Genomic DNA, 15,861 nt, shown 5'->3' with positions numbered 1-15,861 from the left:
TGACAGTTGTCAATTTTAAAAATTTTTAAATAAGGGAATTAAATATAAATCGGAAATTTAAAAAATACGCATTTATAAAATTTGAAAATTAGTGTGTAAATTTTTTAAATTCTTTATTTTATTTATTTGTAATTTAAAATTTGTCTCATATCTGCAACTTCACACTCATGTGTCAAAAGTGACATCTGGCGCTCCGACTCTACTACTGTACCCCAGAACCTGAAGTGAGCAGCAAAAAAAAGAACATCATTTGTGGATTGAGATTGAGGGTCCGGTAAATTTTTGTTCAAGTGGCCTTCATGTACTTGCTGTTGCTGCGATAGTTTATTTGTTTTTTTTTGTAAATAAATAATTTTGAAATAATAATATAGATAAGTTGTGGTGATGAGCAATAGACAACACTGACAATGGCTTCGGCACTGGAGGTGTTTGTAAATAACGTCCAGACACTTTCTACCCAAGGTTAATTATTTTTTTACTAACATCCACATTTATTATAACCTATAAATCTCCACTCTTGTTCTTTAAATAGTTTTTTATATTTTTAATTGTTATTATTATTATGTAATACTCAGTAGAAATAATTATTTTTAATTGATAATCAACTGTAATTATTTTTTTTACCCAGGTAATTACCGTGAATTATGCGAAATAATTGGAAAATCATCGGAAATATTGTTGAAGAATGCCGCGCTTCTAGATAACGTACTGGAGACACTTGACCTGCAGCAGCATTCTCTAGGAATACTTGCTGTGCTGTGTGTCAAGTTCAATTTATCATCCTCTAGTGGACATGCTAATTCAGATGCCAATAAATTACTTTTTACTCAAGCCCAAGAATTTATTATTGGGTGTAATGGCGAGCAAGTGAGATTTGCACCCGAATCTTGTTAGTATTTTAATTTTATTTAATTATTAAACTCGGGCTGGCCACAATCCGAGAATTAACAGAAAATTTAATGCAACTGGGGAATATCGATATGTCGGAATATCGAAAAGTATCAGGGAATTTAATTGCGACAGTTTAAAATTTTTGAATCAATTAATAAAATTTAAAAAATACGTATTTACATGATTGAAAAATCAGTGCGCGCATTTTTTTAATTTCACTATTTTCATTTAATTATTTAATTATTTAAAATTTATAAATTGTCACATATCTGCTACATTAACATTTATAAATTACGGGATGTTAAAAAAATACAAAACTTAACAACAAAAACAAAAAAAGCAGATTGTAGCTTCAAGTCTACTTTTCAGGTCTGGTCAAATGAAAAACGTAAAAAACTTTACTATAAAATCGGGAAATGTCGGAATTTTGAAATAATTTCTTTGTGGTCATCCCGTAAAAATAATAAACGACAACTAATTTATTAATTTATATTTAATGTTAATAATTTAGATGCTGATTTGTGTCACCTGCTTACACAATCATTAGTCGAAATGCAAACGCCAATGCGCGGAATAGAACTTCTGCAGCGTGCGATCCGTAAAATCCAATTATTTGACAGCCAGTTGACGTCAATACACGCGGACCTCTGTCAGCTGTGTCTGTTATCGAAATGTTTCAAACCGGCACTAGAGTTCCTCAATACGGACATCACCGGCGTGGGTCAGGAAGGCGGTCAATTTGATTCGAAATATTTTCTCCTGTACTATTACTACGGCGGTATGATTTACACGGCGTTAAAAAACTACGACAGGGCGTTGTATTTTTTCGAGGTGTGTGTGACAATACCGGCGATGGCAGTGAGCCATATTATGCTGGAGGCGTACAAAAAGTTTATCCTCGTGTCGCTGATACTCCACGGGAAAATAGTCAACATACCCAAGTACGCGAGTCAAGTACTGATACGTTTTATCAGGCCACTGAGTCAACCGTACGGCGAACTTGCCACCGCGTATTCCACCAACAGCTGCGAAGAAGTCCAAGGAGTTATTAATAAATATCGTGAAGTATTTGTCAGAGACCATAATCTTGGTCTTGTTAAACAAGTACTTAGTTATTTATACAAGAAAAATATCCAAAGACTGACGAAAACATTTTTGACACTCAGTCTTAGTGATGTTGCAAGTCGGGTACAGCTTCCTGGTCCTGCTGATGCTGAAAAATATATTCTAAATATGGTAAATAAATTTTAAAAACTACACTTGACTACCCGTTATAAACCTGGTCTAATAATTATTGTAATGTTTAGATTGAAGATGGGGAAATATACGCAACGATCAATCAAAAAGATGGAATGGTAGTGTTCCATGATGATCCAGAAAAGTACAATTCGCCTCGTATGCTTGCTAAACTGGAACAAGAAATGGCTGCGTGTGCTGAGCTTGATAAGCGAGTACTTGCTATGGAAGAGGAAGTAATTGTCACGCCTCAGTATGTTCGTAAAGCATGTGGGCAAAATGATCCGGATGATACCGCTGGCGCACCGGCTACCAATGTCACAAATGCCCAAGTTCAACCTAAACTAAATACTTACTCTATGTAACATACGTCGTGCTATCTTTACTTTATTATTAATTACAATTATTATTAATTATTAAAAAAACAAACAAATACAACAACAAGTCCCGTCATTTAGAAGCCGCATAATTTATTGATTTAAATTTTTCTCCCTCGTTAAACTTTATTAAAATTTTCATATAAAAAAAAAAGAAAATTATTTGTCTTTGTTTTATTTATTACAATTATAATTAGTTAATATTGTGTAGAATTGAAACTACGTTTACTCATGTTCATTTTAATAATAATTAGTAAATTTAATTTTACAGTTACAAGGGTATAAATGCTTGTTATTATTTCATTTTTATTACAATTATTATAAAACTTTCCGTTGATTTACTAACTTTTTTGAGTACTGAGACAGCAAAATTATAAAATTTAAATTTACTATCTTGTTAAAAATTTTTTTTCTCAGCCGTAATGGTAAAGAATGATCCTGAAGTTAACAGACAATTAACTATTTTCGGATTTTTTTCAACAAATCGATTACAAAAAAAAAAAAAAAACAATGCACATGTAGAAAATAAAAAAAAACTATGGGTGCAATTTTTTGAAATCGTTTTAAAAAAATTCAAAGAATTCCTAAACGTCGGCTAACTTCCGTATCATGTAAAGGAATGAGTGTGAGTGTAGCAGATATGAAACAATTTATAATTTTTAAATAAATAAAATAATGAAATTCAAAAAAATGCGCGTACTGATTTTTTATTTATCTAAATACGGATTTTTAAATTTTTACTCGTACATTTTATTTATTTATTATAAAATTTGAAAAATCGCCAATTGTCAGCTACATTACACTCATATGATAACAAACATATTTATATCCTTGTAGCTGTGATTAAATAAACTAATTGCGTATAATCTAAATGCTCAACGACGGATAAGCTTCAGACGTTAGTTTTGAATAATTTAATTTGATTATCAAATACCTAAGAAGAAAGATACAGTAGCTTGTAAGTTTTTATGTGAATTTAATACGCGTAATTGTTTACAACCGCGACACTTACCGAAGATAAAAAGAATAAATAACTGACAAAAAAATATACTTATTAAATTTTATTTTAAATAAACAATCACATTATTTTTTTAATGTCATCAAGAACTCGCTGGAGAATCTCTTCCTTACTCGTTGTCCCGTCAATGAAATTTATTTCACTAAACAACTTGTTGTCTTTCTCTATTTCCTTTAGGTGTTTTTCGTATTCAGGCCAGATTACTTTATCAAAGTATCCTGGAACATCAGGCGGATTGTAGACACGATGCCGACGTCTCTCCCAACACAGTTGTTTCGTTATTGTTAAGAAATACTTAAGATTACACAAGTCAGCGATAGGTTTATAGTTAAATATTAAGAACCCGTCGATGATAAGAACGCGGGTATCTAAATTTTTTTTTTCGTTTTTATTACAACGACTAGCTGATGATTTACTATCAGGTTCGTTTGATTTAGAAGCTCCATTGGTACCAGACACAACTTTCATTACATCTCCATACATCCGACTCATATCTAAACTCGTAAGAATGTCCCAATTGTGATGGTTTAATTCTGGAATGTGAGTGTGCCTCGGATCGTCTTCAGGAAAAAAATACGAGTCTTGATTAATCAACCGGCTGTTTTTTAAAACTTCATTTAGTTTTTTAGACAGCGTGGTCTTGCCACTGCAAGTTGCGCCTCCAATCCCGACCACCAACCACCTGGCCATTTTTCCACCAAATAAATACTCGAGTTTTAAATAATTTGTATCAATGCGCGATTTAAAAATTTTTAATTTACACTACTGACAAGTCGAGCTGGTTAAGGCAAGCGATAAATTATATCGCAATCATTATCTATAATTATATAAATATTCTACTTGTTATCTTGAGTGATTTTGCAATGAAGATGTGCAACAAATTACAGATGATTTAAATGTTTATTTGATACGGGAGCATTTTTATTCAGTTTTTTTTCGATGGGAATATTTGAGGACTGAGATGATAGCAAGTGAATGCAATGAGACCGCCGATAAAACCCAGACCTATGACTGCTGGTACCATCAAGGCAATGTCGTGAGAATAGAATAGCGATTGCAGACGACTGTCATCAATAAATGGCAGGCCGAGCACCCAAATAGTGTAGTATATAAAAAAAAATGACGTAACAATTAATATTAATTTTCCTTTTTCCCGGTCACTGTTCAGCATCGCAACTTTATCCCATGAACTCGGCTTCAAATTTAGCGAAATCTTCTTCGGTAAACGCGGTGCGCTCTTCTTCTTTGGGCTTCTCTGCTTCTAAAACTGGACGTTTCTTCACTGCGCGTTCAAATAACTAAAAAAATATATTAGTAAATTAGTGCGTTAGATTATAATTATATAAAAATTTAATTAAAAATAAAAAAACCTTCGCAGCTGTATCGGAATCAACGGAATAATTGCTGAGTAACAATAATTTTTCAATGTTATCTTCAGTAGGATCTTTTTTATCAGCTAATTTTTTTCGCGCTTCGGCTACAGTCAGTTTGCGATTATGCGTAAAAATAATTGACCCTGTAATTAAATAATAAATGTAAATAAATAAAATTTCAAGGTTAGGGTCAACCTGGTATACATTTATATAAAAATAAATAAAAACTATAAAATACCTGATTTATTTTTTTTGCTAACGCGATGATTAGCAGGAATCAGATTTAAAATGTCACCAGATTTCTTCTTCTTTTTTTTATCTGGAAAAAATAAATAAAATGATTATTTGTTTATAATTAGTATAACCTAAAGATTTAAAATATTAATTAAATAAATGAATAATTACCTTTTTTTATATCATCATTTATATTTATTAATTCCAAACTCGCGCGGACAAGTGATTTTGTCATTTTACAGCAAATCTATACGTTATTGATCTTGTTTTGATATTTAAAAAAAAAAAATAAACATTTGCTGAATTTAATACTATTTACATACATGTGGGATCATGACACACTGTACAACTTAACCTCATTTACTCATTAATTAAAAATAAAGAACGACATCTATGAAAAAAGGCGGAATATTTTAAATAAATTTTAAATAAAAATTCAACTGAAAGCAAAAATGAAATGAAAAATAAAATTAATAAGTTAAAAGTTAAATAATAATCAATAATATAAAAAAATGAGTAAAATAATAATATAATTAATATAATGAGTGTGAATGTAGCAGAGATCAGACAAATTTCAAATTATAAATAAATAGAGTAAATAATTAATCGAATAAAATTTTTAAAAAATGCACATCTAAAAAAATTAAAAAATAATAAGTGCATTTTTTATAGATATTATTTCTTTGATTACTCACCCTATACATTTATAATTTAAAATTTGTCTGATGTCTGCTACATTCACACTCACTTAATATAATATTTAAAAAGTAAAAACTTAACGATTATGATGAGCGATTAAAGCAAGTTGGGGCTAGAAATTTCGTATTTCAAAAATTTATAATTTATCTCCGAGAAAAATTGTTTTAAAATTATCTTTTGCTCTACAAGTGCAACAAAGAAAGTCCCGTTTATTTTTCTGAGTGTGAGAAAGAGGTCCGGTAGCGTATTCCCTTTAAAGAATGACGCCATCATATTTTAGCGCGAAATTTATTTTCTACACATCCTGCTTACTATGATCCTGTTTACCTAGAATTTGATTGTCCATGATCCCGTTTGGACATAGTTCCTTTTAGACAGATCCCATTTACACATAAATTTTTTTTTTTAATTAAAGTCATAAAATTAACTTCATTAAAATACCTGTAGAGAGGGCAACGTAACATCAATTTTTTTAAAAATCATTTTTGGCTGGATTGGCATGTCCCAAGAATTTAATGTATTTTATTAATTGTGATTTTTGAATAAAAAAAAGAAATTATAATTTATACAAACTCATATCTCATAAAACATCACAGCCCCACTCATACTCCTAAACAACCATTCATACGCGGAAAAAATAATTAAAAATAATAAATAAACAATCAGAACAGTAATAATAACAACAAGCATAAAACTAAAAAAAAAATAACAACAGCAAAACAAGACAGTAATTAACTAAAAAAGAATAAGAAGTGCAACAAGCAAGTAGGAAGAAAAATCATCACCACAAGAAAAATAAAACAAAATATCCACAGCAGTAAGTGGCACGTGGCCCTCCCGGGACGATAGCCAAGAAGGAAAAAAAAAAAATGTTTATGTTTTATATTTATGTAAAACACAACCTAGAAGTTTAAACTAGACCCGGAACCTAGAGCAGTAGAATTGTATATAAATAAAAAAAATATCAATAGAATAAAATTTTGAATAAATGGATGAATGAATTTATTTAATGACTGAGACTGTAAATAAAAATGTTACGAATATTACGTGAGTATTTAAAAAAGTCAAAAGGAAGACGAAGTGTCAGTACTTGGTCACCGTTAGCAAAAGCGTTCAATAATTATGGACCAGCAGAAACTTACGCAGTTGATTTGTCACCCAAGCCAAGTGTAAGTAGACCTTTTTAATTAGCGGATAAATAAAAATAGTATGAGTTAATTTTAAAATATGTGATAGGGTTTGTTTGGTTTACCGGAGCTTCGAACAGCCGAAGGATTCTCAGAACTGAAGGACCAGGCGATCAGTGACTCGGACAGACTGATAGAAGAAGCAGTAGGACATGACAGGACTCGTAAGATGGTACAGATATTTGACGACCTGTCAGATTCGCTCTGCAGAGTCGCTGATCTGGCAGAGTTTATAAGAATCGCTCACCCGGATCATAAGTACGCAGAGGCGGCTGAAGACACGTGTTTGGCTGTGAGCGGAATCGTTGAGAAACTGAACACACACCGGGGATTATACAACTCATTGAGCAGAGTCGTGGAGTCTGGTGACATAAAACCAACAACGGAAATTGATGACCATGTTTCTAAATTATTTCTTTTTGACTTTGAGCAGTGCGGCATTCATTTGCCGGAGGATCTGCGCCGGCAGGTCGTGCAAATTAATGATAAAATTTTACAAGTCGGACAGAAATTTATGGCCGGAGCTGTGACACCGCGATCAGTTGACTCTGATCTGCTGCCTGAACATATTAGACAATATTTTCTCAAAGAAGGCGATCATATTTTAGTCAATGGGTTATTTACTGACTCGGCTAATGCTTTGGCACGCGAAGCTGCTTATAAAATATTTTTATACCCAGACGACCGGCAAGAAAATTTACTGAAGGAGTTGCTGAACTCAAGGCATCAATTGGCGGAGATCTGCGGGTTCCCTACTTACGCGCATCGCGCTATCAGAGGAAGTACTGTTGAAACTCCGGAAGTAGTCCGTGCTTTTTTGGACATTCTGAATGTGGAGATGAAGGATCGAGCTAATAGAGACTTTGATGTAATGCGAGAAATGAAAAAAGCCGAAACTAGTGTCCAGCAAGCTCTGATGCCATGGGACACGACTTATTTCACAACCAAAGTTAAGAAAATGTGGCTGGGAACGTCGAATAATGAGTTCGCGCCTTATTTTTCACTTGGAGCATGCATGGATGGTCTGAATATCCTGACCCAGTCGTTGTACGGAGTCAGACTGGAACCAGAGCCTGCTGAAGCTGGAGAAATATGGGCGCCAAATGTACAAAAACTCGCAGTGGTTGATGAAAATGAAGGAACACTAGGACACATTTACTGCGACTTCTTCGAACGAGAAGGAAAACCAAATCAAGACTGCCACTTTACGATCCGCGGAGGCAGATTGTTAGCTGATGGAACCTACCAGAACCCGGTGGTTGTCCTAATGCTGTCGCTGCCTTCGCCAAGATGGAACAATCCTTGTCTACTCAGTCCCTCGGCCGTCGACAATCTTTTCCATGAAATGGGACACGCGCTGCACTCGATGCTAGGTCGGACGCAGTACCAACACGTAACAGGAACTCGTTGCAGCTCCGACTTTGCCGAAGTACCCAGTGTACTAATGGAGTACTTTGCCAGCGACAAAAGGATCATAAAACTCTTCGCCAAACACTACCAGACCCAAGAATCACTTCCCGATGACATGATCGAGAAGCTTTGTGCCTCTAAAAACGTTTTCCCCGCCTCGGAATTGCAGGTCCAGGTTTTCTACAGCATGCTGGATCATGTCTACCATTCAAAACAGCTCCAAGGATCCACCACAAAGACACTAGCCGAGATTCAGAACAACTACTATGGCCTTCCCTACGTGGAAAACACCGCATGGCAGCTGAGGTTCTCTCACCTCGTCGGCTACGGCGCCAAGTACTACTCCTACCTCATATCCCGCGCTATCGCTTCCTGGATCTGGCAGACTTACTTCCAAAGAGATCCTCTGAGCAGATCAGCCGGAGAAAAATACCGCAGAGAGTGTCTTGCTCACGGCGGCGGGAAACCCTCTTCTAAAGTCGTCTCCGATTTTTTGAACAAAGAAGCCAGCGCCCTTAATTTCGCCAACGCTCTCGTCAACGAAATTGACGAAAAAGACCAACATGTTCAGTCAATCTTAGCTTTAAATAAATAAATTAATTAATAATGATCCTGAAGTTAACAGACAATTAGTAATTTCCGGATTTTTTTTCAATAATTCAATAAAAAAAATGCAAATGTAGAAAATTTTAAAAACTACAAGTGCAATTTTTTTTTATAATCTATCGTTTTGAAAAAAAAATCCAAAAATTAATAGACGTCGGCTAACTTCAGTATCAATTAATATTATACTTGATACCTTAAATTATTTTGTTACTTTATAATTTAGTTGTTATATAAATAATTGTTTGATATTTCCAATATCGTTTTCGTTGTATTTTTATTACAAGTACGAATGTTTTTTATTTTTACTTATGATTATTATTATTATTATTTTTTTTTTTTATCTTACCCTATTTACATTCCTTTGATAAATCCTACGAAATATTACACATTTTAAATAATAAGTTCCACATTAAGCATAAGAAAGACACAAACACAGTACATAGTTTTGTATTTTCATTTATTTATTTATTTATTTATTAACGATAAATTCATTGATATAAATTGCAATGCGTAACAAAAAATAATTTCGTAGTAATTTTAAAAAATATCAATAGTAAATATATATACTGCAAAAATAACATCCATGATTACCGACTAGTTACTGTGTTTGTATCAAAATATTACCGTACGCCAGATATTTAAAATTTTAAATCTCCCGCAATTAAAATTGAAATAAGAAAATTTTTTTAAAAATAATCCGGCCGCGGTTTATTATTATTTTATTTAATCAATAAACAAATTTTATAAATAATCAGACGATTACGAAAAGCCAAATGACATCGCATCTTTTAAAATGTTTTTTTTTTTTTTAATAATAATGTTATTAATTAATAATTAATAATTATAATGCTTTGTTATTTATAAATGATGATATTAAATGTAAGTAATAATTTTTTTTTTTTTTTTTTTATACAATTGTATCCTATAGTAGTTCACTTTGTTGATTAATTCAATGGAAAAATTTCTTATTTTTTTTTAGCTTTTTTTTTTATTATAAGTTTAATTAATTAATTAATTAATTATTTCTTATTATCTGAATTAAGTCGACGTCTACGCACTGAAAACACTGAACACTTTCACTCGTACAAACAGTCTCTTAAGTGTAATTATTTATCATTAATCATTACAAAGTTTATTTCTCATTGCAAGCTCAAGCAAACATTATTGAGCTGTAATTTATAATTACAATTTTTTATTTCTTTAATAAACAAAAAATAAACCCGAGTATAAACACTAGAGTATAAGAAAAAAAATAAAGTCTGATAAATGAATAAATCGAGCTGGAAAAAATAAAAAAAGAAAATAATAATAAAATAGTTATCATTCCACTGTATAAAGTAATTTTTGTAGCTGCATTGAATCATTCACTTGATCACTGATGGATAAAATAAAAAAAAAGTCCAGATTTTCCGTCGTATTTGACGTCATTGAGTGATGAATTTTATTGCTTATTTATTTAATTTTAAACTTTTGCGTGCAAAGCCAGTGAAGACAGTCGTTCCGCTTCTGTTACCTTGACTTATTTATATTTTTTATTTATCATTATTTACTTTTCATTTATTTTATGGTGATGATTTTAATTCTAACACACAATCCCCGTGGGTTAAACGTTACTTTGGCAAGTGGTTGTGGTTACGCAACGTAATTGTACTGATTTGCATTGTCCTTGTCCCGTTCCATGTAGTCGCGATCTATTAATGACTCGATTCTTTTCTTTAGATCTGCCGGCTAAATTTAAAATTTAAATAATTAATTAGTTAATAAATTTTTTAAATATTCAAATCTGACACTATTACAGTCGACTACCCGCCAGAAGCCTCTTCCCCTCAATCGGGAGTTACTGAGTCCAAATAACTTCCCCCTCTTAAAGGGGAACTCTAAGGAGTTTCGTACCTGAGAGCTCGTTATAAGCCTCCGTTAAAATCCTCTAAATTATAAGCTAACAAAGGGAAAAATAGACAAATTATCGATGAAAATTTACTTTAATTTTTTCCCTACGTCCCCTAGACCAGGCTTATAACGGGTAGTCGACTGTATTGTTTATTAATTAATTAATCAACTCAATTAATTACCTTTACTGGAAATTTGAGCTGATTGTAAAGTTCACTGATAAGAAGATTATGTGTTAGCGTTTTTCTCATTTTCATAATCCTCACAATAGCAGCATCTATTTGATATTGTCTGTCTTGATAAACTCTTTCTTCAGTTGCTTTCTGTTCTTCATTCTGCACAACAATAAATAAGTAAATAAATTTTAAAAACTGAAGTAGGTAAGAAATCCAGTACCCGATCGAGGAACTAGTACCCGATCACATGTATTTATATATCTATATTTACTAAATATATGGAGAGACCGAGTACTAGTTCCCTGATCGGGTACAAGGTCTTTCGCCTCAAATAAATAAAATTACCGTCTCCTTCATTTGAATCTGATTAATTTTAATTCTAAAAAGTTTATTAGTAAAATCAGCATGGAAGACAAAACGATCGTTATCAGCAACATCACGCCCGCGTGGATTTTTTTGCAATACTCTAGCTTTACCACAAGCAAGTGACTGCAAAGTCCTTCGTAATTCACCGTCTTCAATATTAGTCGCGGCTTTTATTTCTTCAAGTGATAAATCATCAGTGTCATTAAATAAAATAAGCACAAGAGCTTGGAATAGTGAGACCTGAAGCTCTTTGTTACCAGCATGGAACCAGGCTTTAAGGACACAGTGTCCCAAAGTCGGTTGCCACTGTAGTTTACGTCCACTGTGTTTGCCCAAGTAAAATTTATTAAATACTTCCTGATACTGGACCATTTCCGAGGGCAGTGTCACCTCCATTACCGGATACGTTGGCCAGTAGCCCATTGTCAGGATAGAGACCGTCAAGTCCAAATTATTAGCATATATTTCATGCTGCAAATTACCCGAGTACTGTTTAAACGCGATATTTATATCCTTACTAAGTTCCATGTCCTTGAACATTCCCTCGAGCTTGCTGGTGAATCCACCTCCGCACTCCTGTTTCAGCTTCGAAAGCATTGACTTTTCCGCGTCAACGGACGCCGATTTACCCACCAGCAATCTTTTCGCTAAATCTTTCTTGTAGAAAGCTTCGAACACATCCTTACCATGAATAAAACGGAATAACACCATTATTTTATCTAACAATCGTTCTAATTCTTCTTCAGTTGCTTCTTTATTACCCGCACGGAGTTTCATATCTACAAACTTGGCTATCAATTCAGCGGGTTTATTAGCACGCTGATTAATGAAAGCCTCGAAGGCTTCTTTTAAACTGTTACCAAACTTTTCATTTCTGTAGAAACACGTATTAACAATATTGTCCATCTTATCTTTAAAGTCTAGTAACTCTTGGACCATTGTCTTGTCCTTTTCCGGGTCAATCACTATCGTCTTGCCTTTCTTCTTTATATAAGCGTTGAAATTTACGCACAGCTCGACGAGACCATTCTTCACACGGCTGTATAAATTGTACAGCAAGGAGAGATCGCTGATACGGTTTTCGTCCAGCAATCCGCTGAGGCCTTTCTGTAAAATACTGGTGACATGCTCGGACAGCAGCTGCTTCTCTACTGTGTGAATCAGTGACCACTTGGTCGACATATCGAGGTAGTGAAGTAACCGCTCGTTTTCTTCTTGCAGACGTTTGTCCACGTGAGCAAGATACTCCGGGACGTCGTGCTCGTTCATCAGTCGCTGGCCTTCCGCAGCGTACAGCCGCTCAGTCGCCATCAGGAACTTGGTCTCAAAGGCTTCCTGATAGATTTGCAGATCCGACAGCATTCTTAGGAGTGATTTTAGCAGCGTGCGATCGACTGTATCACCTTGACGTTCTTTTTCAATCAACATCAGCAGTCCTTCGACTGTTCTTGTCTGCACGAGATTATTTAAAACTATATGCATCCTGAAGAGATGTAGACCCATGTCCCTAAAATAATAATTTTCAAAAATTAATTATCGAAAAAGACACTGGGAAAAATTCGCGGAGTGAACGCGGATTATACCCGGAGCAAATACGGAGCGGGTGACTGTTTATTTACTGAAGGGGGAAAGGGGTCTGAGATACAAGATAAATAGCAAATTTTTATGATTTTTTTTTTCCGAGTACCTTCGTTATTAAAATTCTTAAAATTTGTGACATTATCAAACATCATTCCACGAATATTCTAACACATTTTCATAAGAAAATATTGAAAAATAAGCCAATGGTAGTGGGGAGAATCGAGTTCCAAATTCAAAAATGAATGTTTTATTTATTCCTTCGTTCAAATCCAAGATAAACTTATGTACTAAGGAAATCTTTTTGGTTTTTTTATTTCAGATGAGGCAGTCATGAGTTATCCTGCCTACGGCATGGAGACTTTGTTTTGAGGTGACTCGTCTCTCCCCACCACCACTGGCTTATTTTTCAATATTTTTTCATGAAAATTTAGCAGAATATTCTTGAAATGATGCTTAATAATGTCACAAATTTTAAGAATTTTGTTAAGAATGTATTCTAAAAAAAAAATTACAAAAATATCCTCTTTTTTTTAAATCTCAGACCCCTTTCCCTCTCAATCTCCTTGGAGTGAAATTCACTCCGAAGGGGAGTTGCGGGATTGTTTTTATTAAACTCCAGAACTCCGAGTAAATTAAGATTTAAATAAAATCCGCAGTCACTCCCGAACTTTTACAGTAAAATATCTGGATGTATATTTAAAATTAAAATCAGCATAAATTAATAAATATTTTACCAAATAGATGAGATTGTGGGATTCTGTAAAACGTATGTTCTATCCAGGTACAAAAAGATACTGCGAATCATGATCATCTGACGACAATGACTCTGCCAACATTCATTCATCTTTTTTAAAAATATATGACGATCCATAGACTCTGCTAAAAATTGTTCAATGTTCGCCTTGACGTGTGACTCAGTGAGTACCGTAAGATTTGCGTACAACGTCGATGCCATTTTGTGATTACACATATTTTCAACAGCCTGATATAAATCTTCTAACGAATAACGTATGCTCTTGCTCGTTTGTATAGCAACCACTGCTTCTCGCAATTTTTCCCATGTCTCTTCCTGGTAATTATCTGGCAGTTTTGGTTTATCTGAGTAAAAATAACAACACATTAAAAGACACCAACAAAAATTACATAAATGTATAAATAAATATATACGTCTGCCGAGTATATTCTCGAACGATCATATTCGAATGTTGCTCAATCATTCAACTTTTTTTTTACGTTAAATTATTAATAACCTACAGGTTATGTTACAATTTAACGAACAATGAAAAAAAGTTTAATTTTAATTTTAAATAAATTTTACCAAGTTGTAGAATTACCAGATAAGATAAAATGAATAAAAATATAACAAAATATTTTTCAATGACAAATGTCGCAATTAACGGCAATATGCCAATTACAGTCAGCTGATTGTAGGTTATGTCATAATAAAAAAAATTAATGGCGATTAATAAAAATAAAATGAAGTTTAAAAAAAAATGTGTGATTCTTACTTTTGAAATTTTTAATAATAAGTTTTTTAGCAGATCCTGGTTTCGAGTTTGCGACATTGGACAGTTTATTGACTCCATTTGGATTAGAAACATTTAGCGCCGAAAAATTAGCTCTCTTCTCAGTGGTAGCTGTTGCCGTGTCAGTCATACTGCTTTCGAATTCCTCGTCGTCGTCGTCGTCGTCGTGAATGCTGGTTGATGTTGATGCTGATGCTGAGGTAGAGGGGTTGTTGTGTCTGAAACGTTTTGACGGGCCACCACCGTAGCCACTCAGCAACGATGCTGCTGAATGCTGATGCTGCTGATTTAAATTATTGCTGGTGCTGGAGGTGGAACTGCTGGTGCTGCTGCTATTATTACTACCACTGGTGCTGGGACCGTAGTGATTGTGATTGTGATGATTGTGGTGATGATGCTCAACCGCGGACCTCTTCACCTGTCCTATTGCCAGAGGCTGGGTCCTCCCGAGCCTAGACATATGCGCGCATCACCCGGCCGTTGGCCCTCGTTATATTATATAGATATGTGTATATAACTTTGTATATAGGTTCGATTTATTTTATTATCTTGCTGCCACTTTCTCGTGGACGATAATTAATATTTATTTATTATGGATTTTTACCTAAAAAAATTATTTAAATATTATTTTGTTACGTTAACTACACAAACTAATTATAAATTGGTCCAATATTAATATTTTAATTGTATAAAAATCATCGAGAACTATCGCGCAGTACCGCGGACAAAATTTTATTATACTCGCGAAGATTCAGCCTTTTGTAAAATAAAAAAAAAACTACATACGGTCACGTTAATCTTTTGCGCACGCGCCACTTTATTTATCTTTTGACGGGACTTTAGTCAAATATATTTTTTATTCAGAAATTCAAATTTTTTGTTTCAGGTATTGGTAAAATTTTATTGTATTCTTATGTAACTTTGGGTTTATTTATAAACAATTTGTAATTGGTAGTAATAGTGAGGGTAATATGGTTTTTTGATATATTTTTAAAAAAATAAATTATGTAGGAAAAAAATTCAAAAATTTCAGAGGAGTGAATTTTAGTCTGAAAAATAATTTTATGTAAATTTTTAGGAAAAAATGGTAATTTTTTTTAAATTTTAAATAATTTATGACAATAAGTAATTATCTGTCATTTAAATAAAATTATTTTATCAATAAAATTTACAGGGGGACTGGACTCTGATAAAAAGCTGACACTCAAACGTTATCTTATTAATAGAAAGAAATTTTAAAAATGGATTCGGAGTTTTTTATATTTTTTTGTGGATATTTTAAAATGACGAG

General features: G+C 33.2%; 5 protein-coding genes across 6 annotated transcripts; 2 read left to right on the top strand and 3 right to left on the bottom strand.

The window, feature by feature from the left end:
- The first annotated feature begins 245 nt into the window (after nucleotides 1-245).
- Nucleotides 246-3,015, top strand: LOC130671699 (COP9 signalosome complex subunit 3). The gene is made up of 4 exons (XM_057475758.1): nucleotides 246-462; nucleotides 629-889; nucleotides 1,403-2,127; nucleotides 2,199-3,015. Exons 1-4 carry the CDS (start codon nucleotides 408-410, stop codon nucleotides 2,490-2,492), a joined length of 1,335 nt encoding a protein of 444 aa, XP_057331741.1. The 5' UTR covers nucleotides 246-407; the 3' UTR covers nucleotides 2,493-3,015.
- A 535-nt stretch (nucleotides 3,016-3,550) lies between these two features.
- Nucleotides 3,551-4,219, bottom strand: LOC130671708 (nicotinamide riboside kinase 2). Its single transcript, XM_057475770.1, has one exon. It carries the CDS (start codon nucleotides 4,210-4,212, stop codon nucleotides 3,583-3,585), a length of 630 nt encoding a protein of 209 aa, XP_057331753.1. The 5' UTR covers nucleotides 4,213-4,219; the 3' UTR covers nucleotides 3,551-3,582.
- Nucleotides 4,220-4,680: 461 nt separating this feature from the next.
- On the bottom strand, nucleotides 4,681-5,441 carry LOC130671709 (uncharacterized). Its single transcript, XM_057475771.1, has 4 exons — nucleotides 5,301-5,441; nucleotides 5,134-5,214; nucleotides 4,893-5,038; nucleotides 4,681-4,820 (listed from the first exon to the last, which is right to left on the bottom strand). The coding sequence occupies exons 1-4, from the start codon at nucleotides 5,362-5,364 to the stop codon at nucleotides 4,701-4,703; spliced, it is 411 nt and encodes a 136-aa protein (XP_057331754.1). The 5' UTR covers nucleotides 5,365-5,441; the 3' UTR covers nucleotides 4,681-4,700.
- Nucleotides 5,297-15,333, bottom strand: LOC130671692 (cullin-4A). Of its 2 annotated transcripts, none has more exons than XM_057475744.1 (6): nucleotides 14,553-15,333; nucleotides 13,779-14,142; nucleotides 11,443-12,970; nucleotides 11,104-11,256; nucleotides 9,378-10,759; nucleotides 5,297-5,569 (listed from the first exon to the last, which is right to left on the bottom strand). In XM_057475744.1, exons 1-5 carry the CDS (start codon nucleotides 15,028-15,030, stop codon nucleotides 10,664-10,666), a joined length of 2,619 nt encoding a protein of 872 aa, XP_057331727.1. In that variant the 5' UTR covers nucleotides 15,031-15,333; the 3' UTR covers nucleotides 5,297-5,569; nucleotides 9,378-10,663. The 2 variants fall into 2 exon arrangements, with proteins under 2 accessions (XP_057331727.1, XP_057331726.1); XM_057475743.1 differs by having other exon boundaries at nucleotides 5,297-5,520.
- On the top strand, nucleotides 6,270-9,246 carry LOC130671693 (mitochondrial intermediate peptidase). Its single transcript, XM_057475745.1, has 2 exons — nucleotides 6,270-6,997; nucleotides 7,065-9,246. The coding sequence occupies exons 1-2, from the start codon at nucleotides 6,860-6,862 to the stop codon at nucleotides 9,018-9,020; spliced, it is 2,094 nt and encodes a 697-aa protein (XP_057331728.1). The 5' UTR covers nucleotides 6,270-6,859; the 3' UTR covers nucleotides 9,021-9,246.
- Nucleotides 15,334-15,861: the final 528 nt, after the last annotated feature.

This window comes from Microplitis mediator, chromosome 7 (genome assembly GCF_029852145.1).
Source record: "Microplitis mediator isolate UGA2020A chromosome 7, iyMicMedi2.1, whole genome shotgun sequence".
NCBI classification, from domain to species: Eukaryota; Metazoa; Arthropoda; class Insecta; order Hymenoptera; family Braconidae; genus Microplitis; species Microplitis mediator.
This window is presented reverse-complemented; position numbering and strand designations above follow the sequence as displayed.

Excerpts from the sequence above, each read along its gene's own strand:
- LOC130671693 (XM_057475745.1), top strand. The coding sequence starts at position 6,860 with ATGTTACGAATATTACGTGAGTATTTAAAAAAGTCAAAAGGAAGACGA. Across the intron at positions 6,998-7,064 it reads ATTTGTCACCCAAGCCAAGT|GGTTTGTTTGGTTTACCGGA; the intron begins GTAAGTAGACCT and ends AATATGTGATAG.
- LOC130671709 (XM_057475771.1), bottom strand. The coding sequence starts at position 5,364 with ATGACAAAATCACTTGTCCGCGCGAGTTTGGAATTAATAAATATAAAT. Across the intron at positions 5,215-5,300 it reads AAATGATGATATAAAAAAAG|ATAAAAAAAAGAAGAAGAAA; the intron begins GTAATTATTCAT and ends TATTTTTTCCAG. Across the intron at positions 5,039-5,133 it reads TAGCAAAAAAAATAAATCAG|GGTCAATTATTTTTACGCAT; the intron begins GTATTTTATAGT and ends ATTTAATTACAG.
- LOC130671708 (XM_057475770.1), bottom strand. The coding sequence starts at position 4,212 with ATGGCCAGGTGGTTGGTGGTCGGGATTGGAGGCGCAACTTGCAGTGGC.
- LOC130671699 (XM_057475758.1), top strand. The coding sequence starts at position 408 with ATGGCTTCGGCACTGGAGGTGTTTGTAAATAACGTCCAGACACTTTCT. Across the intron at positions 463-628 it reads CCAGACACTTTCTACCCAAG|GTAATTACCGTGAATTATGC; the intron begins GTTAATTATTTT and ends TTTTTTACCCAG. Across the intron at positions 890-1,402 it reads GAGATTTGCACCCGAATCTT|ATGCTGATTTGTGTCACCTG; the intron begins GTTAGTATTTTA and ends TTAATAATTTAG.
- LOC130671692 (XM_057475744.1), bottom strand. The coding sequence starts at position 15,030 with ATGTCTAGGCTCGGGAGGACCCAGCCTCTGGCAATAGGACAGGTGAAG. Across the intron at positions 11,257-11,442 it reads AGATTCAAATGAAGGAGACG|AATGAAGAACAGAAAGCAAC; the intron begins GTAATTTTATTT and ends ATTGTTGTGCAG. Across the intron at positions 10,760-11,103 it reads AGCTCAAATTTCCAGTAAAG|CCGGCAGATCTAAAGAAAAG; the intron begins GTAATTAATTGA and ends TTTTAAATTTAG.